This window comes from Athene noctua, chromosome 3, assembly GCF_965140245.1.
Source record: "Athene noctua chromosome 3, bAthNoc1.hap1.1, whole genome shotgun sequence".
Classification (NCBI taxonomy): Eukaryota; Metazoa; Chordata; class Aves; order Strigiformes; family Strigidae; genus Athene; species Athene noctua.
The window spans coordinates 33,378,543-33,405,947 of NC_134039.1; the positions used below are offsets into that span (position 1 = coordinate 33,378,543).

At 44.3% G+C, this 27,405-nt stretch overlaps 2 protein-coding genes across 4 annotated transcripts; both read right to left on the bottom strand.

The window, feature by feature from the left end:
• Positions 1-246: 246 nt before the first annotated feature.
• Positions 247-6,924, bottom strand: LOC141958610 (osteocalcin-like). 3 transcript variants are annotated; one of them, XM_074901449.1, is made up of 4 exons: positions 6,547-6,909; positions 4,973-5,008; positions 2,958-3,027; positions 247-1,416 (listed from the first exon to the last, which is right to left on the bottom strand). In XM_074901449.1, exons 1-4 carry the CDS (start codon positions 6,611-6,613, stop codon positions 1,287-1,289), a joined length of 303 nt encoding a protein of 100 aa, XP_074757550.1. In that variant the 5' UTR covers positions 6,614-6,909; the 3' UTR covers positions 247-1,286. The 3 variants fall into 3 exon arrangements, 2 of the variants coding, with proteins under 2 accessions (XP_074757550.1, XP_074757549.1); XM_074901448.1 differs by having other exon boundaries at positions 2,958-3,030; positions 6,547-6,872; XR_012633290.1 differs by lacking the exon at positions 2,958-3,027 and having other exon boundaries at positions 1,278-1,416; positions 6,547-6,924.
• A 2,521-nt stretch (positions 6,925-9,445) lies between these two features.
• On the bottom strand, positions 9,446-15,215 carry MGP (matrix Gla protein). Its single transcript, XM_074902636.1, has 5 exons — positions 15,143-15,215; positions 12,795-12,947; positions 11,967-12,002; positions 10,717-10,792; positions 9,446-9,821 (listed from the first exon to the last, which is right to left on the bottom strand). Exons 2-5 carry the CDS (start codon positions 12,853-12,855, stop codon positions 9,683-9,685), a joined length of 312 nt encoding a protein of 103 aa, XP_074758737.1. The 5' UTR covers positions 12,856-12,947; positions 15,143-15,215; the 3' UTR covers positions 9,446-9,682.
• Positions 15,216-27,405: the final 12,190 nt, after the last annotated feature.

Sequence of the window (27,405 nt, forward strand, 5' to 3'; positions counted from 1 at the left end):
TTATTGCAGTCAGCAGCTGGGGATGGCTCCACCAGTACACATGCAACCAGAGAGATTTGATCTTTCTCAGTCTCCTAAGGGTGAGCAGTCCCTGTCCTTGTAGATGGGATCTGCCATCTAACTCTAAGGAAAGGAAAGCTGACAGAGCACATCAGGGGAGGCTGTGTAGAAAGTTGCTAAGGTATAATGTTCACACCAGAGAGCAGAATGAAGTAGTACAGAAAGAAGAGGGTATGTATATAAATACACTTTTTAAAAATTGCTTTAATATACGTAAGGAGAGATACAAGTTTCCTTGAATAAACCAAATGCTGACACAACTTCAATCCATCCTTGAACCCATTTCAGTTTTATTTCATAAGGTTTATTGCTTCTTTTTTTCTTTGGGTTTTCGGGTGGGTTTTTTTAGCTGTTTAGACACTTTTACTCCCAAGCATAAATGCTAAAGCATCAGAGTGGAACAGATTATTTATTTGTTCTGCTGGGATATATTCAGTTTCACCAGAAACCATTTGTAACAAAACCAGCAAGAGATTTCCAAGTTACTTTTTACACAGTCACTGAATGCAGCATACAAATGGAAGGGCTCATCTAAAAGAACTCCTCATACACACCTTTTGGGATTTATCTGTTGTGCTATACAGGCAAATTTTGTGACAGAATAATCAGAAGATTGTACCAGAACCTGGTTTCTGGCTATGTAATCGTATTTTTACACTTCTATCTTTACAAAATTATCCTACACTTGCATATATTTAAGCTGATTATACTACCTGAAAATACTAAACTTTCCCAGTCATTGTACCAGAGGGCAACCATTTTGCCGCCTTCTCAGTGAGCATCCCAGGATCAGATCCATCACATTTACACACGTTGTGACATTGTTCTTCTGTAATCCTCCTGCATTTTGTAGAAGAGGACAAAAGGTCTTATTATGTTTCTAAGGCATCACACTGATTTTCTTGAGAGGAATCCCATTTTTTTCACCTACTGCTTCACGAGGATTCAAACGGAAAGAAATAAGACAGTCTTCTCAATCAATTCTGGTAAAGCTCAAAATACCACAAAAGATGACTGAAGAGAAACATTTTTGATGAAAGGAAGATAGCTAATGCAAGCTCAGCAAATAGGATAATTATTGCCTTGGCATTCCAGCTGGCTAGGGAGACAACAGAAGGCGGCCCCAGTCTAGATGTATTTCTTCCCTCCTTCTGACCCACAGCCTTCTTTCTCCTGGGGCGCTCAGAGTAGTCCCAAGCAAAGTGAATGAAGTGACCATCCTATCCTTAGTATCTCCCAAAGAAATGGTTGTAGGCCATGGGAAATCCTATTTGGTCAGAGAGGTAGTCACAAGGTGGGTAGTTTTCACAACGCTCCTGCATACGCTCTGTTGAAGTTTTGTAATACTCAGAGTACCTGGAGTAGACAAAGAGAGAGATGCCATTCTGCAGATTCAGTTGATGCAGCTGAAGAGGTTTCACACCCATGATACTAACATGAAAAGTGATTTTCCGAGGTGTCCCAACAGGGAACTTCTCATGCTGAGTTAAACAACTATGTACATGAGGATAGACTACTTGATTAATGCTGGGAAAGGTTGGAACTGAACCCTACTTAAAGCAATCGCTTTTGAGGTTTTATCATCAAAGGAGACCACAAAAGCAGTTAATGTTGGGGAATTTTGTCCCCAGCCTCATTTCCCAGATACACGGGAATCTTTTTTGTTGTTATTATTTATTTGTTTGCTTATTTATTACCTGTTTACCTTTATGTGCTTCCAGTTCCTGATCACTTTCCCACTAGCCACAATTTTCCTTTAGCTTAAGGAGTTTCCTCTAGTCATCCTCACTTCTGTTGTTGACAGTAACGCTATCCCCACTCAGCTAAGCAAGCCCGAATCTTTTAGTCTCAGCTATACATTTTGGATGCCTTTCTTAACTCCTGTTCCAGGTTTCGTTAATCTCTCCTGACAACTGTACACAATGCTACAGGAGAAGTTCCACCAGTATCTCATTAATTGTTACTTTATTTCTGTATTGGATGTACCCTGCAGCACCCCTGAATTCAATTTGTTGCACCCATATTTCCAGACTAACATTACCTAATCAAATAACACCCTGAGCTGTCTGCATGCCTCAGTCCTTCCTGATTACTGCTTATAGCAGAAGCTATTTTTATGATGCCCCACCTGTAAGAGGGTACTCAGTACAGTTGCTACTACTGAATTTCATCTTGGTTTTACTCACTGCAGGTTTCAACATCAGCCAGTTCCTCTGCTACAATACTCAGATCCTCTCTTCCAGAAATGGGGCCTCTCAACCTCCTATTATCTAAAAAACAATATTATCCTTCCAGTCCTTCCAGACCGAGTAAAAATTCTTTTTACACAAACAGTGACACAACAATCTCTTCCAAGAAATATGTGAAGAACATTCTTGGATGACCTCAAATTTCTCCAAATGTTTATAGGTCAGATTTCTCCAAATCTTTGTGTCTAGGATTTTTGCACAAATTGATGTTGGATCTACAGCTTCAGAAAGAACAACCATTCTGATCTAGCCTCACCCCTGCAACAGAGCTTCCTTTGTAGGGAGCCAGGGACAATGACCAGGGCTCTGTGATGCTCATTATCCTGGAAACAGGCTCAGATGACCCTGAAAGATAGTTTCTAACTTGTATTCTGGTGTCTCCATGGCTAACCCAGACAGTTAGTACTGTCTTCCTCCCTGGAAGGAATATCAGAGTCCAGCTATGAGCTCTGAAAAGGATATTGACAAAAAAAAAAAAAAAAAAATTATCTATCAGTAAGTGACTCCTAGAGCCCTTTTGCTTCAACACATGAAGGTAATAACATATATGCACAACAAATTAATGCCTTTTCATCTCCTGTTGCCTTCCCACCCTCTCTTCAGAACAGGTCCAGAGTCCAGCACTCAGCCTGAGTCGCGAGTTGTTACCATTCAAACAGGCTGGATCTCTTCTGCCTTTTCACAAAGGCATTGGCAACTTCCTTTGTAATCTTGATGCCTGCTAAGAGAGGACACAGCAGCTTAAAGATGCAGGGTCATTGTCTATGAAAAACAGAGACCAGTCTAATCTCTGAAAATGGGTGGTCTACTCTCTTCACAAGCAGATGACTGCCATGAACCATCCTAATTGTACATCCCACCCCACTGTCCACTCAGAGCCCAACAGCTGAGCTCCCTCCTCACTCCAACCTGCACATCTACATGGAGCAAAGGCCTTTTCTGTCATAAATTCCACTCATCACACAGCATGGTCTGAGTCCACAGCAAATGTGCAGAAGGCAAAGTCATGGCAGCATAAAATATTAATAAGGAGAACATGAAGGAAATGTCACCCTCTATCCCTAGCCCACTTAACTTCCTAGTCTTGGCTTCCTTTCTAAATTTTGACTTAGACTGCGAGTGATGTGGGCTACCAGCCACCAGGTGTTAAAAATGCCTCTAATGAGCCATAAGCCACAGGTGGCACATGGAAATACCAATGCTCACATGTGTAAGGTTCCACAAAAGGTGAAGGGTAAAAAATAATGATGGTAAGCATCACTCAAGGAGAAATACACCCAGGAGGTGTGAAGATCCTGGTGTTCAAGACCTGGAGAACATGAGATCTTTCTGCCATGACAGCACTGGGCCCTGGTCTCCACTAACACACTGTATCAGCACAGTTGCTTATTTGCTCCCTTGGATTTGTGGTTGTGCAAACATGTGGATGCTGTGGAGCACTTCACTCTCCAGCCAGGGTTCAGCACAGCACAGCCTCACTCCATAGGATGAACCCAGACCAGCAGAAGTGTGGACAGGTGCCAGCAACCAGTAACACAGGTAGCTGTACACAAATACATGTTTCCGCAGGGAAACTGGCAAATTGTAGCGGACACTGGGGGAAAGAAGATCCCTGCCTCTGGGGAGACAGTGGGGTTTGTACCCTTCCTTCATCTTCATGGGGTATTGGACTGTGTTTCTTTTTGGTGGGTGAGAGGTACACCCTCTCTAGCAAGCTGGGGGTTAGTCTGTATCAAAATACCAATTACACAGAAACTGCCAGTTAATGAGCTGTCAGAAATCACCACCTTTCCCTGAATGCTCTTTTAATTTTTCTTCTCTTTCACAATTTGTGTTTGTATTGTCTCACTGGAGAAATACCAGCTTTCACACTCCTCAGCAGCAATGTTATCCTTTAATGTGTGAGAAACCAGAGACAGGGGAGATCGAAAGGGATTTTCTACACATATTTCTGCCAGCAAAAGCTGTGGACATGCCAAAGAGTGCAAATGCCCATGTCCTAGGAGACCTGACAGGAGGGACTGCAGCCCTCAGGAGCAGCCAAGAAAGCTGCTTGCTTTCAGGGTCTCCAGGTTATGGGATTAGGCAGGGATGTCACAGCCTGTTGGCATGTGGCACCAAATCTTTCTGCTGTGTGATCCTGCACACAAGACCAACTGTTCAGCAGATCCAAAAGACCAGTGCCTGAAGGCCCTGGGGCAGTTTTTGCTCTCTTAACAGTCTGGGGATGCAGCAGTCACTTTAGATAGGTCTCTAAGGCCAGCTCAGAGAAGCATGGAGACTGGCGGTGTTGCTCAACCCACATTACCCTATTTCACAGAGGGCAGATGCATCCATCTGCTAAAAACCTGCAGGACTCATGTCTTGCCTGGAGGCTGCTCAAAGGTTTTGGAGATGTGGCACCAGCATACCCAGAGTGATGCGAGGCTGCCAGTGCAGGGAGGCTGATCTCCCTGGTGTCTCCTGCCCCCATGGCTGTGAAAGGCATCTCTGTTTGCTGCAGGTGCTCCTGCACCTCAGGGACTGCAGCACTGAGGAAGCAAAAGGGGAGCAACTAGAGGGACTCAGAATGGTTCTTGTTCACCCCTTGAACCTCTCAAAGGGAAGAAAGAAAGCAGATGCAAGAGAATGGAGATGAGCATCAGTCACAATAATATACTCACTGTCAGTGTTGCGAGATCCTGAGGGGTCTTTGGGATCTGGAAGACAGACAGACAGAAAGGAGTTTGCTTGTGAGTCCTCCTCTGCTCCACTCTGTAACTGAATCCCTCTGCCTACTGTCTGGGTCCAGCTTCCCCCACTTCCCCAGAAGGTCTGTTCCTCCCAAAAAGGGTTTTATTGACACCCACCATTTAGAGACAGACTTCACCATCACAGCAAAATTCATCCATTATGCCTGGATTTGTTTAATTTCAACTTCCTCTGAGCCAGATTAAATGACACAATAAACATATAACCACTGTGGAATGTGGAGGAAGACCTTCCCCCTTCTCCCTCCCCATCCTTGCTAAGAAACTTGCCAAGGAAAGCGTCCTCTAAGAGAAATGGAAGGTCTCCTGATCTCGGATCTCCCACACTGCCCTATTTCACAATTTTTTTCTTTCACTGTTTCACCATACTTTTTTTTCAAGTGTCAGTTCCACCCAAGTCACCAGGTATTTGGCATAAGTTTATTTATGGGCAGAAAGAGGACTCTAGAGACCAAAAAAATAAGTCTGCTTAAACAAAACTTTGTGTGAAAAGGGTTATGTGTAGTTGTATTTTTAGGCAATGTATACATTTCTTGGATGAAAAAAAAAAAATAAAAAAAATTAGAAGTTACTCCAAGGCCATTAAGCATTCAGGAACTTAATGATTAAATAAAAGTAGACATATACTCAAGAGTATAAAAAGTGAGAAAGAGACTGACAGAAGGAAAACACTGATCAAACAAAATATATTTGCCAGTATTGAATCATGATATATCTGATGCCAAGGACTGAACAAAATTTAAATCTGAATGACATAATACCAGAAAAAAACAGCTCCCTCCTGATCAGCTTCTCTTTCCTGCTGTAAAGGGAAAATATTTTTCTCACCTTTTCCTCCTTCCCTCTCTCTTCATCAACTATACAGCTACCACTACATTACTATCTCTTCATCATGAAGTCACCATCGCTAAATCACCTTCAAATGTGATGTGATCTTATGTCAATGGGAAAAGTCATTTTTAATCACCAATAGGAGGCGCTTTTTTCCTCCAGAATTTCTCCACATCCCACATTTCCTGCAGGTGAATGCTTGACTTGATGCCTGTCTCTGTGATCCTACAGCACTCCAGGGCTGTCAGGCACAAAATCCCTCTCCCTGTGGTTGAAATAAATCTTCCTTCAGCTCAACCCTCTTACTCAAAAGTGAGCATCCAGCACACCTTTGCCAGTTCACCTAAATGCTAAACTGATTTAATACCTAAACATATTAAAATGTTCAAATTCTCTGCTGCAATTCAATAGTGCAATTTCAGGGTTAGGGTTTGACCAGTGGAAGAAAGTGCCCAGCAATAGATGAGACTTTCTATCCCCAAGCCCTCTCTCATCCATGACTCTGTCTCTCAGACAGAGATCTGTAGTTGGGCACTGACCGGCAGTGCATCTCTTCCCCTCAAAGCTGTGTGTCTCTCCCAGACCAGAGAGGTAGGTGGCAAGCTTCAAGGTTGAGCAGTCCTCCTGAAAGCCTTCCTGGGAAGATGTGCCCTTACCTTTCTCACAACAGCAGAGCGCTGCCAGGGCCAGAGTCATTGTCAGCAATGCCAGCAGACTCCTCATGTCTTCTTTGGCTGTGCTGGTCTTCCTAACCTCAGAGGTTTCCTGGAGGTTACTGAAGTTCTCCGGAGCTTGCTTCTGGGCAGCAGTTTATATCCTGTGATTGCCTGTATAATTCAGGGCTCTGGCTTGTGTTCCCATTTCTGACCTCCAAAACAAAGCCCATCCTTTGAGCCAGGAGATATTGAGTCCTGGCAGCCACTTTAACATCTATCTCAGGACTCGTGACATTTCCAGATTTTAATCCAAGATTTTGAACGGGGCTATTGAAGAAAAACAACTGGATAAAAAAATCAGTTTCATTATAAACATGAAAGTCATCCAGCTTCTTGCCAGAAAGCCAGGGGAGAGACCAGCACATCCTGAATTAGAGCTGATCTTTTTGTGTGTTGGAGCTCTCTCATGTGGAAAATCAAATGAGACAGAACCCAATAGTGACCCTTTTCACCCCATCCCACACTGACCCATTCCCCTGAAGGCAAAGAAAACCATGAAACAGTTTGCATAGAGCAAACACATGGTAGATTTTCACTTCAGACAGTTTCACCAAATCACTTCAGAGAGCTGAGATTTTTGTACTGTTGAGAACTTTGGTTGTTAGTTTGAGGGAGGGTCTTTCTTTTTTCTTCCTGGAAGTCTTCCTAGTTTGGAATCTTTAGTTTGGCTTCTCTTGTCTAAAAATCAAATAAACCTTTAGACTACAAAAGTGGTTTATTCTTCAGGGCTTGGGGACTTGTGTGGCTGTGGTTACTTGGTATGTCAAGAGACCTGCATGGGCTCTTCTACAGCCTATCTACCAATAACCCCATGCTCCCCAACCCACCATCCAAGTCCCAAAAACATGTCCCACAAACAGCATATGGATCACATCTTCCTCCACCTCATATTCAGTCCTTCTCAGCCCCACATGCAAGGGTTACAGAATTAAAGCCTAAAAGGCTCTCAAGGTCCGTCAGAGCCATTAGAGATTTTGCCAGTCCTTAGAAACACTGTCTTTTTATCTTAGAGATATTTCAGGATTTGAAAAAAAAAAAAGTTTAACTTCTCCACAGTCCAGGAAAGACTGAATATATACACTAACAACTTCCAGCAAAAGTATCTTAAAGAGCAACAGTTTAAAAATAAATAAATATCTAAAAATAATAGGTTTTCTAGGAAAGTTATTCTTCCAAATGAATACTTGAAAGAATATAAATATACAGTTCTAGTAATCCAAACAGCTTTATTTCTCTTCCCAACTTTTTCCAAGCTTTCTAACCAGCATGTAGTCTCTTGAACATGTTTTGTGATTGCTTACACTAATGAAATCCCACAGAAATCTCTGGTATTATTCATTATTTATACTGGTAAACTGGAGTTCAAATCACAAGATATTTCCAGACACAGACCCAGACAGCACTAACCCTGTTCCTTCTGTTTTGGTTGTGTCACAGTATCAAGTCAAACCCAGACAGTGCACACTTGTTGACTTCAGGGCATGAAAGTTTTGCTCTGATTGGTCATCATAAGATTCACCTACTCAGGAACATGCAGACCAAGTGTGGGTGTAAATATACCTAATTCATGTGGCTTTTTTCCCTTAAATTCATTTAGCTCTTTTTTTTTTTTTTTCCTTTGGACAAAACTTTAGCAACTGTCGTGGTGGAGTTTCCTATCATCAGACGTGTTTTCAGTAAACAAATTACATTTATTTCCAGAAGTTCATTTTCAAAGCTGGCAAAGCCTTGAAGCATATTTTGGAAGAAGATGTATGTTTCTAATGTGGCAGCTAGATTTGGCTCTAGACTTAATTTCACAGGTTAGTCAACAATTTGATATTTTATACCTCATAGCCTTTGATAATGTTCCATGAATCTTTCCCACTTCTATGTGGGAGCCTGGAGATGTGAATATTGAAACCAGCTGTACTGAGCTGAGCTGAGCTGAGCTAGAAGAAGTTACGTCTCCTAAGCACCACACACCAAGGAGTGTCCAAGCTGCTGTGGCTGCTGACCAGCCCAGAGCAGCATTGAGTTCTTGGGCTTGTCAGCACTGGTGCCTCTTGGCCTGGGGACAGGCTCTGTGAGGTGCTCTGGTGCTGGTGGTGGTGACAACCCAACAGCAGACACACTGATTCCTCCGTGGCCCAGGAGGTGCTCAGCAACCTGTGCTCAGGGTCAGGCCACAACTTGGTTTCAAATGAATTATGAACAGCAAAATGAAATTGTTTTAGGTGAACAAAGTTGGGCCTGATCTGAAACACTGGGTTTCTTTTATTTATTTATTTATTTACCGCCTGAACCCCCTCTTCACCTTTGGTTTCTGCAGCTTTCTAGCACTACCAAAATCATTCTAAGTGGAAAGTAAGGGCATTAAAGGGTATTCCAAAAGGAAATAATGAGTAAAGACTGGACCACACATTCCTTTCTACAGGAGCACCCTACATCAGGGCCTGAGGGTAGCTGGATAAGCAAGATGTAATTTACAGGCTTTTTCTGTCACTAACTCTCACCCTAACTTTGTTTTTAAGACTGAACAGGCACTTTCTCAATTTTGTTTCCCCAACTGAGGAAAGATAATACAGATTTCACTTTCAAAATATGCCTCTCACCCTGCCCTCTGAACAGCACACCATTTTAAGATGTCTGAAGATGGGAAACTGAAATTTGCCAGTGGCCTCTAAGAGAAGTCACTCACAGACCCTGGACAAAAACAATTGTAGATCCTTTCAAAGTTGTGTGATTGCAATGTAGTGACTTTTTTTTGTAATCCACATCAGATTCTATGATAAACAAACTCAGCTTCTTCATAGAAGATTGAACACCACCACCCAAAATACTGTGACTCATGAGAAGATAGTTTCAAACCAGCAATTTATTGTGTAGTAAACACCCACATCCCGAACTCTCTCTGATCTCTGCTACATCAGCTCAGCGCAAATTAACACAGTGTAGGAATCCATGGCTACATGGGAGAAAAACAGCAGGCAGTATAACATAAAGGGACACAAGCAACTAGATATGTTACAGAGCCATTGCATTTTTGGGGAGGATACCCTGGACTCCAGACCCCAGGATGGGGACATGTCGTCCTTTACTTAGTCCTCCTCCTCCCAAAATAGTGCCTGTAAGCAGCAGCATAGCCATGGTGAAAAGCGTACTGTTCGCAGGGGTAGAAGTCCTCACAGATCTCCCTCTGACGTTCCTGAGGTGACTTAATACGTTTCCTGATCCTGCAAAAGTACGAGACATGAGGGGTAAGCACTGTCATCTTATATATCTGTCTACAGGCCTTTTCTGCCCAACAAACCCCATCAGGATTAAGGGTCCATCACCAGATTCCATCATCCAGCTACGAAGATAAGATCTTCACACAACAGCTTCTGTGTTCCCCGCACCCAGGGGAGCAATGTGACTACAGCAGGAATGTTTTTCCTCCTCAGATAACCTTTTATTTCAGGGATAAGGAGGATGGTGGGGAGAGGAGGATGACTTCTGCCTCAACCTGAGGAAGAGTCCTTCCTCCACAGGCCTCCAAGCCTGTTGCCTTCAGTTCTTCCGCTCTTCCCCAAAGCCATACATGGAACAAAGACCTTAAACATACTGCAAAGGGGCCGCCTGGTACTGCAGAGAAGGTTTGTCTTCACACCTCACTAAGAGGTGATTTCTGTGCTTCAGCCTTTATTTTCACATGCCCAGCATGAGGCATGAAACTGCCTATATCTGTATTTTATAGATGAGACAAGGAAGCCCCCAGGTCACCCTGTGATTTAGAAAAGGTCATGCATATTTCTGCATGAGATCTGAGGACTAGAACAAGATCTCAAACTGATCTTCCTTTCTGGTCATCCCACACTGATTCCTTCTCCTTCTATTGGTGTTTCCTTCAGAGAAATTAAGAAGAGCTCTCCCAGCACATGACATGTCTTAAAATGCAAGAATTTGCTCTCTGCTATCTGAGTTCCATCTTCTCACAGGGTTGGGGACTTCACAGGCACCTCATATCTGCCTCATAGAGGCTAAGGCTTCCCAGAAGTCACCATGGCTGCCACCCTGGAACCACACCATGCTTGGCAAGAAGAGACCTCTTCCCACTCCCATCCTGAGTGTCCTAAGGCCATAACATACCTCTCCCGAGAGATGGCTTCTAGTCTCGTGTCAGCTTGTATGAAGTCATTGGCCCTTTGCCTGTTGATGAAGGGATCTGAGAAGGCAAGGGGTTGTTCAGAGTAGATAGACATTTTTTCAAGACCAGATTTCAATAAAAGTTAGCTTCCACATTTATAACAACCTCTTTGTCCACCCTCCCATGCACAGTGAAACCCAGGACTTTTTAATATTCCCTGCTGTCCACCCTTCTAGTTTGTGCACAGGCACTCCCTCTGGTTTGTGCAGTCTGTATGGAAGTGCACATGCTGCTCTTGCTCTGCTGTTACTCAAGACATCCAGAAGAAAGCTACTGTGATTTTTCTGCCACAGCCCCTCTGAGTGAGTTTAGCTTGACCAAGAGGTAGGTGCCAAAATGCACAGACCATGAGAGGTCTGGGCACGCTCAGCAGAATTAGCAGAATCATGAAATTACAGGTAAAAACAGGAAGAGCCTGAGTAAGTCTGTCTGTCTCCAAGGTTAAGTAGTTACTGAGCAGTCTGTGTGGCAGTTTTGGACTGAGGTGCCTGAAGGTCCCTTTTGTCCTTTTTGAGAAACATCACAGTCCTATTGCAGAGTTCAGGAGTCTGTGGATGTCTTTGGCATTGGCTCCCACATGTGTCTGTATGCTTCTGACTAGCTGTTTTGTGAAGCCCTTCTCCTAGATGGTCTAATTTCTTTTTAGTTTTGATCCATCTGTTCTCTAACCTCTCCAGGATATTACTTGTTCCAGAGTGAAACCCTCCACCCTTTCATGCTTTTCCTGTGACACTAACTCTCTCTTCCAGCCAAAGGATCCCTCCTGCCCACACATCCCATCTGCTTCTTCAAAGGTGCTGAGAGTAAGGCTCTCCCCATCCTTGGGGGAGAACAAATCATGTCATTGACTTCTGCAGTACCTCATTCCAGGCTCATCCCATAGCTTTTTCAGCAATATCCTTTTCTGGTGTCAATCTGGTTTAGGTGCATGCAGAGAGATCTAAGCTCATTAGTTTGTTTTCCAATTCTCATTATATTCTTTGCAAAACAGTGGTATGCACTTGTGCCCAAACATATGAAGTCTTTTTTTATCTCTCTCCCTTATCAACCTGAAAGCCCATCACCCAGTAAATTCAATTTCCCTGGGCTGAGTGTTTCTGCCTATTTAATCCCTACAGTAAATACAAGGAAATGGTCTTGGAGATGTCTGTAGCACACTTCAAATTCAAAATATAGTAAAGCAGTCTCTTACGGAGATACTCATGGGATTCCATGCTTTCATGGGACTCTGGGGAAAGAAAGAAGTAAAAACATGTGGTAAGACACTGTGTTGATGGGATTCAGCCTTTCAAACACCACAGATCAATAGAACACACACAGTGAAATCAGACAAGCCACATTTCAGGTACCTGTTCAAAGGGAAGAGAAAGGGATCAGTGGTGTGACCTAGCATTTATATGAGGAGTTTAGGGTGTTCAGGAGTTTAGAATGAAGCTACCTGGTGTCTTAGCCAGGACTTCAAGGTTTGTGCTTGGTCTTCCAGTGTGTGATTCTCAAACCTAGTTCCTCACCTTCATGTTCCTGACACTACTGTGGATATGATACCTGCTTACATTCAAAGCCTGCATGTATTCTTAAGGAATAGATTAGCACAGTGAGATGTGCTTGACTATTGCATGTAACAGCATCTTATTTCCATCAGTATGGAACTGTGTGCCTGACAGGAAAAGGGCTTTGATATTACAAAAAGAGAAAGGGAAATCTCCCCAATAAAAGAAATAATTAAGAATAAGACCCCTTATTGTAGTTCAGACAAGAGAGGAACAGAAAGAGGAGTAGTCTGTCAGGTGAGCTGGAACAGAGAGGGAAGGGCTGAAGCATCCTGAACCACAAATCACAATGACTGGATCTGAAAGCTCTGGAGCAGAGCTAGGAGGATCTTACACAAGGGCAGAAAAGCAGGCAAGAGATCAAGTTAAGGGGAAAGAAGACACAAAGCTGAATAAAACCCATATGAACAGACCCAAAGATGTCTGCAGTTTGGGAGTTACCACTCTACCCACTAAAAAAAGTCACCTACCATAACAAGTAGCAGCCATCACCAAAACAGCCAGGAGCATAAGGATGATGAGAGTGCGCATTGTGCCAGTAGACGGAGGAATGTCTCACTCTCTCTCTCTCTTGCCGTGTCTTGCTCTCTTCCCACTGAGGGCAGCTAGAGATCCTGGGCTGCCTGCAAAATTATCAGCGGAATGTTTATTATGAAAACAGAGCCAGGAGGGGGCCCCATGAAAGAGCCTGGGGAGGGCAATGTCTGGATGGTACACACTCTTTATGGAGCCATTACAAAATGTCCTTATTAGCAGATTGAATCAGGTTTCAGAAAGGAGCGGGTATGCCCCCTTTCTCTCACAGTTCAGGGCTGGGGGCCATAATTCACAGGGAAGCATGTCACTAGCACTCCAGGCTCAAAAAAGCTGGCCTGTGCAAGTGGAAGGAATTTCAGGGGCTGCCAGGGGCCTGGAGGGAGAGGTGTGTGTTGATCCCAAATGTAAATGTTTGCCTTTCTAATTTTTCCTCCGATCTGCCCTTTTTGCCCTCACCATCTTCTGTCTGGATACACCCAGCCCAGACTGTTCTGGCAGTTTTGTTGATGGAGACATGGAGAATGAGTCTTCAAACACTTCCTCCCCACTTGGCCCCCCTCCCTCCAGTTGGCCCTTGTTGTGGTCCCAGCCTGCCTGTACTCAGAGGAGGAATCCAACCCTCCTACCCCTTCCCCTCTCCTATTTTATTGCTCCGGGAATGACAAGCAAGAACCTAGAAGGATCCATTCTGCTGGATGGATCATGATTTTTGCATTGAGATAACAGGAGCCCCCAGAAATCTCTCTCTGCAGGTCCTCAATGTGGTGCTGACCCTACACTGCTCTTCCAGCCCAAGGGACAACATCTTGGTGAATGTGGAGGTAGCCATATCTCTCAGGACTGCTGCCTCTGGTCTAGCACTAGAAGTCCTTGCCCCACTGGGCACTGAAGTCAGATGTCAATACAAGGCTTTTCAGCTGGGAGGAATCTCCCAGGTCAGCAGTCTCTGGGAGCATTACTTCACCTTCTAGCACCTAAAGAGCTTGTCTGGGACCAATGAAATGGACAGAAGTCAGCAACAAAAGATGGGGTGTTCTTCTCTCCAGCTCTGTGGTAGTGTAGGAGGGAGTGAAAGAAGAAAGAAGGAGTTACAGAGATGACCATCCCTGATGGGTGAAAAGCAAAGGGGAGCAGTTTACTAGAGGCAAGGCAAGGAGGGAAGGTGGGTACCCAGTGCCTGCCAGACCTCCACCATGGCAATGGTGTGTCTGGGACCATGCACACTGTCTGGAGATGAGCCTAAGGCACAGTAACCATTGTTATGTCTGATCCAAACTGTGGTGACCACCTATTTTGTCCATGTGTCCATGAAGGCATCAGGATTTCTCACTGACAGGGTGCAGGCTGACTTCGTTCTGGGTACAGACCACTCCCCCAAAACAGTGTCGTATTGTCACTGCTCTGTCTCTCCAGTCTCTTTAAGGGAACTCTCTGCTCTGGGATTGTATGCATTCCTTAGAGACCACAGTTTTGAAGTTACTGTTGAATGTGGTTTTTACATGTTTCTTGAATGTCTTGTACGCCCTGGGAGCTCATGGGAGCTGCCAAGAAAGGGAAGCTTGAGGGAGAGACTGGAGGAGAGACCCTAGCAAGAAGGCAGTGGAGCACAGAGAGGAAGATGCTGGGAGTTCTTTGGAATGAAGACGAAGCGGGAAACTTCAACACACTTTCCAGATAAACCGTCTTTATTTAGCAGGGCAGAGCACTCTTCAGAGGACTCTGATCCCAGAATGCCTGGAGCATCCCCTGCCCTCAGCCACAGGAGAAGAGCCACAAATACCACTTTAACTCAGATGTTTCATTTTTCACCACAGAGGCAATGCATTTTCCAAGTGATGAATGAACATGCCTGCTACACAGCCCTGTGCCAACATGTCTCCTTCAGGGAACACTTTCCCTTGCAGAAGTACATCTCCTTTCTATTCCCCCTGCACTCCGTACTTCTCCAGCACACATCTCCCCTCCCCAGCATCAGTGGGCTGCCCCAGAGAACACACTGCTCACACCACAGAGCACAGCGAGCCCAATTCCCATTGGTTAGAAATACAGAAAGAGGAGCTAAGACAAATTGCCTGCAAATGCCAGGGAAACCTCTGCAGTCCCCCAAACAAAGGGGAGATCAGAAAAGCAGCCCTCTGTCCTGTCTCCTGCTGGAGTGGAGAATCACAATGTTATGCATGCCACAGAAATCACTCCTGACATTTTGCAGCTGTGAAGCACCAGCAAGGCATTAATAATGAGCAGCCATCCAGGAAAAACAAGGCAGTCCCTGCATACTCACCAAGCCGTTGCTTCCCCACCAGCCTGCAGCTTTTGCCTGAGGGGGCAGCTCTCCCCGAGTCCTGGACCCTGGACTGAAGAAGAGGGGCCTTTTATTTATTAGCATTGATCAGTGACTCCTCCCCTCTTCTGCTTCCCACTCTTGATCCACCCCTAGGCTACCACCTTCTCTGTCAAAAACACCTTCTGCCTGCAGCCAGGAAACCAACAACCTCAAGGAACTGAGCCAAGAGGGAGAGGAAAGAGCCAGAGCAGACACCACAGGATAGTGGGGGCACAGCCACATCCAGGCTGCCTTTCCGTGCACAGGAGCAGTGAGTGGGCAGAGGTCTGAGGAAAAGCTCCAGTCTCCCTCTTTGCAGCAAGACCTCTCCTCTTCCACCCCCTCCTGTGCTCTGACTAGATAAACATCACTGTCTAGGGCACTTGCTCTTCCACTGTGAGCAGGAGACCAGGACCCTTCCTGCATATCCTTTTATGCTCCTTTTGCAACTGTCTGATCCTCTCTTAATGGCAAACTAATGTCACACTGAAAACTCACATAACAAAGATGTCTGCTTTTGGAGACAGCTCTAAAACCTCTAAAAGTGACAAACTGTATGAGGCAAAGAGCTGGCTTACACAGATGCAAGCTCCTGAGGTGCATGGTTGCTGCTCACACAAGACCCACAACAGTGCTGGACAACACATCAGACAACACAGGACATGTCCTTGATGGACTGCGCTATTGGGCTTCTGGCTCTGCCCGTACCCAAGCTAAGATCACACAGGCATCACGCTAGGAATGCTGAACCTGTGTGAGTAGCAACCCGCAGCAGTGCTCCCTCACTCAGCAGAGATCCACACCTCATACATGTGGGTGCTGGCAGGTCCAGTCCTTAAGTAAGGGTAGGCACAGCCTGAGGGACTGAGATCAGCAGAGGTGAGATGGAGGGGATGACCAGTTGCAGAATCAGTGGCTCGGGAGGTTAAAAAACCCCATCACATCTATTTACTAACCAAACAGCTGGTGAGTGTGGCTTGTTGGTCCAGGAAAAGATCAAGTGTGGCCTGATTTACAGCCTTGGTTGCAAAATAAAAATGATAATATAACCAGGGAGTTAAAGAACAACCACATGATTGGATAAGAGGTGGGATTTGCTTCACTTCTGTAGACACCTTGTCACCTTACAGATATCATGCATTTTTGATCTATGTACTTTTGTCTGGTTCACAAAGAACAGTGAGGGGTGTCTGTCCAAGGGTGAGTTCTTTAGCTCCTACAGTGCTCAATGAGTTTGGGGAAAGTTCAGACCTATCTGTGGCAGCAAGGTACCATGTTATGTGTGTCTTTGTACTAGCAGCTCTTGCCGTTCAGAGCCTGAGAACAGCAACCTTGATCTGTCCTCAAGGTATATGGTTCATAGTCATGAGCCACCTTTGAAAAGTATTTTTTGCCCTCTAACAACCTTCAGGGACTGCTGAATATTCAGCCCTGTACATGCTGAACCCTGAAAGAAATTAGGACCCAGAAGATCTGGTCATCCTCATTTACCTAGGTTTTGGAAAAGCTTTGGTCCTAGTGCCATCTGTCAAGTTTTTAGTTAAGTTGGAGAAAATGGGCATTAAAGCCAAAATTGTGAAATGGTAAGGAAGCAGACAAATGGGGCAGAAGCTTGTGCAGTGGAAAGGAGAAATGATGAGAAATTACTAATTGAATCTCTCTTGGGACTAGTTTTATGGAATAGTTCCATTAATGATTGGCTTAAAATGGGAATACTTGTTGAATAAGTTTGTTGATAACACAAAGCAAGAAAGCAACATCAGTGCAAAGGAGGCATAGGAGCTTATACTGGAGGAAAAGGATGACCTTGAAAACTGGAGTAATATGCATAGCACAAATGCAAGATATTCCATGGGGATTAGCAGTAAGAATCCTGATGTAAATTAAGAGCTCATAAACTGTAAGTAGATGGGGAACAAAAGGAATAACTATGAACCAACAGTCATAAAGGTGATCACAGAATACTGATTCTGAGATGTCTAAGAATGTGCGAGCAGAGATGGACACCTGTTAGTGCTGCCAGGTAACATACCAGTGATATCTCAGCGGGAGTCCGCTATATGGCCCAAGTCAACTATGGAAGAAGAATTTCTGTGGGAAGTGGTGTAGATGGGGACTAACAAGGCAAGGTGATTTGCAGTCACCCGCAAAATGACAGACCTTTTTACCAGGGCCTGTGGGAGTCACCAAGCCTCTCCTTCCCTCTATTGTTCACAAAGCTTTTCCAGCAGGACAATGGACTAGCAATTAGGTTTTGTTTCCAGTCGTCAGGAGTCTTCAGGGGTTGTTTCAGAGCCCAGAGGTCTCATGATTAGGAAAAGTCCCATTTTCAGGCTCTGTGTCTTTACGGCCATCATGCATATCCATGCATCCGTCACCGAGTGCCCAGCTCATGCCAGGAAGTCTCCAGCAGAATCACTGAGCACTGCAGCAAGTGAATAAACCCTATCAGCTCTGTGACAGAGCCAGGTTTCCAAACCCAGGTTGCCCAGAGTATCAAGTAATTGACTCACCAATCTGGATAGCCCATCCCAAGCTTGCTCCAGTGTTTCAGGATGTAAGTTAGTCAACCAACGCATGGTCTATGACTTAGGAAGCAATTTCTCAACATGATAAACAAGTGCTTTTTGGAACAACTAGTTCTACAGCACATGAGAAAACAAGACTTTATTTTTACTTTTCATTTAGTCCTAAGTAATACCTAGGAACTGATCCAAGAAGCGAGTATAATTGAGCCACTAAGTAACAGTGTCCGAGTATCCACAATATAATTAAAGTCAACAACCTCATGGAATAAATCGTGCTGAAAACTAGCATACTGACACTAAGCTTTAGAAAGAGAGATGTTTTTTAAACACAGGATCTAGTCAAAAGACTACAAAATAAAAATAAATGGAGCACTTTTCAGGCATTTAAAGAACTTGATATAGATATCTAAACGTGTGTTAGCTCTGGCAGCAAACTCACTCAGCTACTTGAAATTCACCCTAAAACTAGTTCAAAAGCTAATTCAACCTGGGAAGAACACAGATTTAAACATTTAAAAACTAGATTTAAAAAGTTCCAAGGATTAAAAGAAAGGGGGAGCGCATAAACAGGAAAAATCTAGCTTCACAGCAATCGAACAATTTGTTTTCAAAATAACTGAAGTGATTAATTTCAATTTCAGTGGTGGGATGGGCAGAAAAGAGTAATATCATAACAAATAAGCGGGTTTTTTTCCCCAAAAATATTTAAACACATATCTTTGCAATCTGTTTCCACCTTTCCCCTGAGAATAATTTTGCCTCCAGTATGACAACTTTGTCCAAAAATATGTTGCTAGTGCAAACATACGTATTGATTCTAATTAAAACTTCTAACAAAGTGAGTCTATGTATAGTCTTATGAGTATTGTAGAAACCACTGTCGGAAGCTTACAGATAGTGTCAGTCTCCTGTAGGAGATGCAGGTTCCCATGCCAGCTCACAGCTATTTTCTTTTATGCTTCCTCCAACGTTTTGAGTCAGGGTGCATTTTAGAAAACACTCCTTACCATTCTACAAGATGACTTCCAGTGACTTTCTCCTGCCCATGGATGTGGAGCACAGCTGCACGTTCAACCTGAGGGGTGTCACTCCAGACTCTGGGACAACTGGTTGCTCACTATCCCAGTGCCAAGGAGCAGAATTGAAATTAAACAACATGAAAAAGCCCAGGTGCTTCCTCCCTGAACAAAGCCAGAGGATGAGAGGGTAATTCTTCCATCTGCAGTGTTCTACAGAATTTGGGTCTGTCTCCACATTAGCCATGACCATAGGCAGAGGTTTCCAATTGGTGAGCTCTAGGGTTTCTTTGGCTGGTTGGTTGGCTGGTAAATTGGGGAGGGTTTTAGACACTGTATTCTGCTGGGGGTGGCAAATGTTTAATCTATTAAAATTCAGAGATTAGTGTCCCGCCACAACATCACAGCCAGGGTCTATGGAGTTGTGATCTCTGAGGTTACTTCTTGCAGTCCATAGGACTTCAAAATGAAGCTCAGGGTCCTGGAAAAATCACAGTCTGGGTATAAATACAGGAGCATTTGGGGTCAGCAGTCCAGTTCAGTGGGAACACATTGCTCTCCATTTCTACTTGTTGCAAAAAGTGAGCCTGGCTGAAGCTTTTGACTATAATACTCAGCACTCTCCATGGGATATCAATGAGTTACCTTAAAAACTGACTTTCTCTGTTTGGCCAGGACTTCCCAGAACAGCTGTGTTTGGCTGAAACAATGAAAAAAGATTACTGGTTACGGGAAGTTCATAAGCACAGAAAACTAAAATTTCACAGAAGGCAGACCAAGGTTATTTAACTCACTGAATAAAGCAACCAAAGAATTCAGAACTAAGACCTAACTCTGCCTCTTCCTTTGGCTTCACCCCCATCCACCCACACATGTCCACATATCAGCCTATTTCTCTTGCTGTCTGGGAAGGAAGGAAGAGAGAGGATAATGTTAGTATTATTTTGATGTTGAAAAAACTGGCAGAGCCTTCTGTTTAGGGATTAAATAATCTATATAAGTAACTAGAATTGATTGTACTTCAAGTATGCTATGAAAAACTGAGCAAGCAAAATTTTGAACTCTGACTATAAAAAACAGGGTTGCACTCTTATGGGAAAGGGGAGTAGAAATCTTTCTTGCTTTCAAAACCCATCCCCCTGGCTTCACCACATGAGCACAAAAATGTCCTGACGTGATTCATTCTTTGGGATCAGATGAGATTTACTCGTCTTATTTCCTGTCCAGACATGCACAGTGATAAGAAAGCAGCTGTGGTTTCACTCTTTTCATCCAACTGGTAAATAAAAAATAACAATGATACCTCTTTTTTTCAACAACAAACTTAGATAGCATCTTAGATCCAAAATCTGCCAGTACTTGTGAAATCAAGATTGGACTGAAACATTTCTGTTCTGTCTGTCTTGAATGCAGGAAGCCACTGAAATATTTACAAGTATCCTGCAGTAATATATATGTTTCTTTGTTCTATCGCGGGTTCAGTATCTATAGTATCATAAATTTTGTCTTCAGTAAGTAAATAACTTTTTCTGTGGGAGGCCAAGACCAGGGGCTTGGCTCCAAATCTGACAACATAGATAGAGTTCAAAGGAAGGCTAGAGGGTGGGGGGAAATTCACGATACCCAGCTAATTGTGAAATGCTGTTTGTGGTTGGAAGAAATATATTCTTTTCCTTGAAGCATGAAATCTGATTAGTCTTATCTTCCTGTGCATAACTACAAATTATATTAATGATCATAGCTTCACATATTAGCCAAGTCATTCAACTTGATGACCTTCCTTAGTAATGAATTTCATACACTAATTATATGCTCTTTGGATACATAGTTATTGCTTATTTGTATGAAATTTGACAACTGATTATTTTTAAGAAGAAATTTTAAAAGGAGATGGCAAGATAAATCAGATCCATTTTTATTTCTTTTAATTTAGTTTTTCCTTTTTCCTAAAATGGCACTGGATTCCAGAAGTCACCACTTTACCAGGGATATCTTTGTCATTAGTGGTCATAATTTCCTTTAAATTCTAAAATTATAAAAGAAACAATAAGGATAGTACAAATGGAGAACAAAGAAGAGGTCTGGGTGTGGAAGCACTGGGAAGAAAAGCAGTAAGAAGGGCTGCAAGAAGAGCACGTATTGATGGCACCTAGATTAGCAGATCCTTATGATCACAGCATATTGACACACAGATCCTCTGGACATCTAGACTGGGAAAAACAAAGAACAGTTTAACACAAGATATGTCCTAAAACAAGGGACAGAGCACACCTAAGACTTAATAAAAGGGAAAACTCAAACCACTAGAGATGATGGTGCTAAGATAAAGAACAACATTGAGTCATAAAATACCTAGATGAGGAGACAAAAGACCATGAGACCGAATGATACTCAGAGGTGGGAAAAAATGCCAAGACAGAAGACCACAGTCACTGCCAGCTCCTGAAGGATGCAAAAGATGCATCTAAAATAAGCATATCGTGGTCAAACTAGGAGCAACCAAGAAGACATGATGAGGACTCCAGAGCCCATGCCTTGAATATTCTCTGTGATTGCAAGAAAACCAAACTGTATCAACAAATGCACCTTGGTGTTTGTGAATATGTGGTTATGAGAGTGTTAGTCTTAGTGAGTGAAATCAGCAAACAAAACAAAATAATCTTCCTTTTCTATAGCAAGTCACATTGACCTCTGTTACTCCAATACTGCAACAGTATTTACTACAAAATTAAGTATCAAAAGGTAACATGAAGACTCTTTGTGATGTCCTCAGTACGGAAAAGTCTTCATCCAAAACCATCTCGCATCATTCTGAAGCTTTGGCAGTGGTCTGTGTGGTAAGAAGCTTCTTTCAGAGTTCTTTCCACTTTGGTTCATGGCCCTTTTAGCCAGCCACTGGGAGGAAACCCAGGACAAATGCACAAGAAAAAGAGCAAGGCAACAGTGCTGCAGGCAGGAGGTGACATTCTTGGATCCAACATCCTCCCTCACTTGGCTTGGTCAACGTTGGTTGGGATCTGCTGCACTGAAACTATCTGCCCTCTTTTCTCTTCATACCTGATAAAGGATGGCATTTTAAGACTCAATACAGGTGCCAAAAATCACATAAAATCACACATATGACTTACAGCATATATCAGTCCTAGAAGTTGCACAGAGCTTTTTCTATAGCAGGACCTTTCTTTGAACACTCTTGCCAACAAAGACACATTTGTCCTTCCTGGGCTTTAACTGATGTTTTCTCCTGTCTATTCTAGTAATAGGATCTGTTTACAATACTTCCTGGCACCAACTAGGCTGTATTATTTGGGATTTTGCTTCTTACTGTCTCCCATCTACAGCTATGCCTGCACTGGAAAATGTTGCTGTACATTTGTCAGCAAAATACACTGTATGAGTCACATATTGGGTACACAAGCATTTACAATACTGCTGTCTGGCTAAGCCTAATATTAATAAGGACATTGTTTAATACCATACATTTTCCTAAAGCAGACATTCTATGAGAATCTCTGCTGTGCATATATACATCTGTAGAACAAGCCTTTCCCCATGTTACTTGGCCAACCATCTGCCTGTCACTTCAGCTCTTTGAGGTAGGCACCTGTCTTTCTTGTTGGTCATTTCACTAGCAAACCTGCTGGAAGACCCAATAAATAAAATACCAGTACTACCCAATAAATAAAACATACTCACTAGCTCTTTAAAAAGGCCTATGTCTATATTGAGACCTGAGTGTACACCTGAAATGAACAGCTAACTCCAGTAAGGACTGCAGTCAGGACAGTCATTTCATTACAGTCACCCACGGATCTCATTAGAGTAAGGTCCCTCATTTGTGCCAAGTGCCATACAAGCCCCAGAAAGGAGAGATGTGTGGTTACGTGCCTGTCCTCACCCCTCCACAGGAGAAGAGGCCTGTCTGGCAGGAGCACCTTCCTCAGCCAAGGACTCCCTTATCTCTGCCTGGCCTTCCCTAGCCTGGGGCTTGGAGATGACAGATGAAACACAGGTGTCCCAAAGACTTGGATGTCAAGTTCATCCTCTTTTTCAGCCCCTGGAGTTCTTCTGCATTATCTGATCTCTGTAGCCCACTCTGTGCTATTGCTCTAATGTTAATCGTAGCTGACCCCCAACAAGTATTGCAGGCACTGGGCTGCTAAACAGAAATCATTATACCTTAGCTGGAGAGATTTTGAAATAGTAAGAACATAAGAAAATAATTTGTCACAGTGGGTTTTCGCTTCCAGAGAGGGGCACCATCAGTAAAAAACAGTGGGAGTGTTATGAGGAGCTCTGTACAGCCACTTAAGTGAGAGATGTGCAAGGCTGGAGTGACAGCTGAAAGGTTCACTTTAGCTCCTTCTCTCCTGCCTGAAAGCAAGAACCCAAGATTGCGTTGGTCAGGTTTCTGCCTCCTCCATGCAACACTTAGCATTGAGGCACAAAGCTGACCTTAAGCTGCTCCTGAGAAAAAGGCTCCTGCTGGCTTGCGGCTGAGGCTGTTTCATGCCCATTCCTGCCTGCCTGGTGGCTGCTGTCCTTCATTCCTTCAGTCTGCTGAACCGTGTGAGCTCCCTGAAAAGCCACTAGGCCCCAGCCCCTGTGCTGCTGTCCTACAGTTTTTCCTGTGGTGACATGAAACCCCACCACCTGAGCCAATGTCCAGCAGTTACAGTGGAGAAAGGTGGCTCAGGAAACAAGGGAAAAGGGCATGGGGACTTTCTTGACAGCCATGAGGTTGGGATAACCACTGTAAACTCACTTACACGTATACATCTGAACTCCACTTGATTGTGTTGGGAAATTAAGTTGATAAATAAGAATGTAGTAACAAAATATCCTTGTGGGACCGAACAGGTGGCAGAAGACATGGATTCCAGCTGACTGGCTTGATCTAAACTCCCATATCAAGGTCTCCAAGGTATCAGAGGGAAAGGAGCTGTGAGCAGGATGCAGCAACAGGGCCATTCACCAGGCTCAGACCAGCTGCATTCCCAGGGTGGAAGAAGAAGGACAGACCCAACAGTGACTGTGTTTACATAAAATACAAAACAAAGTAAATGTCCAGATCAGTGGCTGTGAGTGAGACAAGGATGCTAATGCCAGTCACAGAGAGCAGCTCACCCACCCTAGCCTGCAGTATGGATGGGCCCATGATCTGCCTTCACCTGTGGGGTGTGAGGGGGCCTGCCTCACCTGTCACATCATCAGCCCCCTGCACCCTCACCACCACTCACTCAAGCACCCCAGCTTCTCCTGCAATAGCTGCATGTCTATGTGTCCTCCTGAGCATGCATTTCTTTTACCTCATCTGCCTTGCTGTGCAGAAACTGAATCAAAAGGCAGAGGTACTCCCAGGGTGCACCCTCTTCTGCCTTTAGGGTTGGTGATCATGGTGAAGTTGAGCCTACAACTTGTGCTGTCTCCCAATGCTACAGGGAGTCTCAGTGTAACAGAGAAACAGCAGCCCCAAGCAGGAGAGGGACCAGCTCTTCACTCCGCAACTACACACCATGCTCCAGCCATGGAGCCGAAAAACAGCAGCTGTATCTGGGGTCCACAGCCAGCCTCAGCTTCCCACATCCTGCTCTGCTTCCTCTCTTCTCTATCCTTGTCCCACTTGGCCAGTGGGACACACCATGACACCAGCTCTGTCCCCTTTTCCATGCTGTCTGTCCCCTCCACCACAGATATGGCACTACCGCCTCCCACATACTCCCTGTTCGACCTTGGGGAAGAGCCTGAAGGAGGGTGTCACATCTAGGGGGGTGTCATGGAGAGGGCCCCAGATGCTGGGGAGAGGGGCAGGGGGAGCATACACAACCAAGCCCAAATGACAGACCAAAGCAGTTGCCAATAGCAGCTGTATAACCAATAAGGAAGCAAACTGAGGTCTTGATACCCTGGGACCCACATCAGGACCTTGGTGTCTCCACTCTCCAGTTGGGACCATTTTGGGGCAGACAGACTTTCCGTTCCACCCAGGCCCCTCCTCCTTGCTGTTAGTGGGAGCCTCTGCTGCTTTTGTGAGTGACCTGGGGAACAGGGCTCCCTGTGTATTCTCTAAGTCGGTGGTGGGGAGAAGCAGAAGAGGAGAGTGCTTGTGGCATGTCTGTCTGTCACAGAGAAATTTGCAGAGACAGATTTAATATACTAAACATAAACAAACCAGCGCCAAGCCTTTGGCTGATAGTCACAGCTAGAAATAGAAGCCAAACACCTCAGGGGCTTTGGATTTGCATGCTCGATGGGTTCGTTCAGCTAACCCCAGCCTGAACCAAAGTAAACACTCCCACGTGGATTTTCAAGAAGGGGGCACAGAGGTGATTCAGAAAACATTGGTGCTGTTCAAGGCAATGGACAAGAAGCAAGGATCACCTCCCAAGCAGCTCATCATGGGGGGGGTTGAGGGCCCCAGCAAGATGTGAGGGCATGTTATGAGCAGGACCACGGTACCCCTGGCATAACAGAGCTAATGATGTAGCCTTTGGGACTTTTCTCCTCTGCCCAACACCTGTCTCACAAAAATAGGAGCACCATAATACCTTAGAGACAGCTGCCCTGCTGTCAGGCATGTCTGAGCATTTGGAAGGGGTGACAGGACAAGCAGACACACAAACCACCCCATTTTCACAGGAACAGCCACAGAAATAAATTTGCCCTATCATGTGAAATGCTGGTAAAGCAGTTTCTCAAGTTCTAAATATCCTGGATACAGTTATCTTTATTACTAAAAGAAGGAGGGGTTTATTGTCCTAGATCACGGAGCCAGACCTGCCAAGAAGGACTTCACTGAAATACCAGTTGCAGGACTCAAGAGACCAAGCAGAAACCTTTGGGTGAACAGGGCCCCCAGGGCAAGGCAGCTAAACCACTCCCTTGTGTTTCTAAAGTCTTGCTTCATCACCACTCTGACAAGGGTGCCTGGTGGGTTCTCTTCGTTCTCCCTTTGCATGGGATATTTGTTCTTTTTAAAAGGGAGTGCCTGGGGCACGTGCAACGTGGTAGGCACCTTCCCTTGGGAGCAGTAGGGACAGAGCTGCTTCCAGACCATGGGTTAGGCAAAAAGAGAACTAAATCAGAGGGCCTGTCACTCACACAGAGAGAGGGAGCCAATGGGGAGGAGGAGGGTGCAGTTAAGAGCCAGCCCTATCCTGGAGTCTGAGTGTCCATGTGGAGTGGTCTGTACCCTTGAAAGTCTCCACGCTGCTGAACAGACAGCAAGGCAGAAAGAAGAGACCCTGGTTTGGAATACTAAGAACAACCCTAATGGAATGATTCTTAGGTCACCCTACTCCTGCCTGTTTCACTGTGAGAGGATTGCATCTTTCCACAGAGCTTTGCATCTCTGTGAAGTGGTGGTGAGTTATCAGGTCACAGGAGACACCAAAGCTGCTGTTTCCATGCTAGGGAACTGCAAGACAGAAGCAGTTGGAAGATGCATCTTCCACACTACTGGATGACAGAACGGATCTGTGAGAAGACGACTGGTGACCATTTAAAGATGGTTGAAACTTTGATATAAGCATTGCTACCTTGGTTATAGCATCAGAAATAGCCTTTCACTTTACCAATCCCTTCTTTCCTGCTACTGTCTTGCCAAGACTAAAATGTACCAAGCAGTGGCTTGTTCACATTTTCCTCTCACCTGCCATAGAAACTTTCTGAATATGCAAGGATAACTTCTTAATATATTTGTAATAAGATATTTCAAATAAAACAATATTTACATAGTTATTAATTATTTAAAATAATGTTAATGTATTCAATATGCAAATATATCTTAATAACTTCTTAACAAAATATTTTCTTTACTGCCAGAACCTCGACAGCGGAGAAAGCCTGAAAACATTGCTACAAGATTGGATCTGAAACCCAGGATGCCCAGGGATCCAAGAGACTACAGCAACTGCATTGGAAAACCATGTGGCAAGGGAGGACATTCCCCATCGGCACCCACAAAGATAAGACAGTTGCTCCAGTAAAAAACCTCTCACTGGCAGGGAGTGAGAGATGGAGAGAAAGCAGTGATCCAGATCTGTTCAGCTTCAGCTGTGCCAAACTAGAGCAACCAAACAAGGCAGTCTTTGATTCATTTTCTTTACATAACAGGTTGTTGGGCATTGGAATGGGCTGCCCAGGGCAGTGGTGGAGTCCCCATCCCTGGAGGTGTTTAAGAGTTGGGTTGACATAGTGCTGAGGGATCTGGTGTAGTTGAGAACGGTCAGTGTGAGGTTAATGGTTGGACTAGATGATCTTCAAGGTCTTTTGCAACCTAGATGATTCTGTGATTCTGTGATTCATGGCAAAAAGACCTGCCATTTCAACTTAAAAATAGCCATTGCGATTTGCAGGGAGATGGAGGGTGAACAGAAAGTGGGGCCATCTGGCTAAGGCACCGGAGATCTGTGTGCAGGAGATCTGGGTTTTCTTTCCAGTTCTGCCCACAGGCTTCCTCAACAATCTGGGGTAAGTTAATGTCTGTCTCTTCTGTTTCTCAGCCAAAGAACAGAAACAATTGGCCAAGAAAAAGAAAGTCTTGATTACAATGGGAAGTCATGAAATAGCCTAGGGTCAACACCTACACTGAATTTCAAAATACCAAAGAACACTCAGAGTGCAGTAGATTTATACCAAAAGTATCACATCACATTTTAAAGCACCATCTTTTGGG

Excerpts from the sequence above, each read along its gene's own strand:
- LOC141958610 (XM_074901448.1), bottom strand. The coding sequence starts at position 6,613 with ATGAGGAGTCTGCTGGCATTGCTGACAATGACTCTGGCCCTGGCAGCG. Across the intron at positions 5,009-6,546 it reads GCTCTGCTGTTGTGAGAAAG|ATCCCAAAGACCCCTCAGGA; the intron begins GTAAGGGCACAT and ends TCTGTCTTCCAG. Across the intron at positions 3,031-4,972 it reads AGGATCTCGCAACACTGACA|CAGGCATCAAGATTACAAAG; the intron begins GTGAGTATATTA and ends GTCCTCTCTTAG.
- MGP (XM_074902636.1), bottom strand. The coding sequence starts at position 12,855 with ATGCGCACTCTCATCATCCTTATGCTCCTGGCTGTTTTGGTGATGGCT. Across the intron at positions 12,003-12,794 it reads GATGGCTGCTACTTGTTATG|AGTCCCATGAAAGCATGGAA; the intron begins GTAGGTGACTTT and ends TTCTTTCCCCAG. Across the intron at positions 10,793-11,966 it reads GGAATCCCATGAGTATCTCC|ATCCCTTCATCAACAGGCAA; the intron begins GTAAGAGACTGC and ends TTGCCTTCTCAG.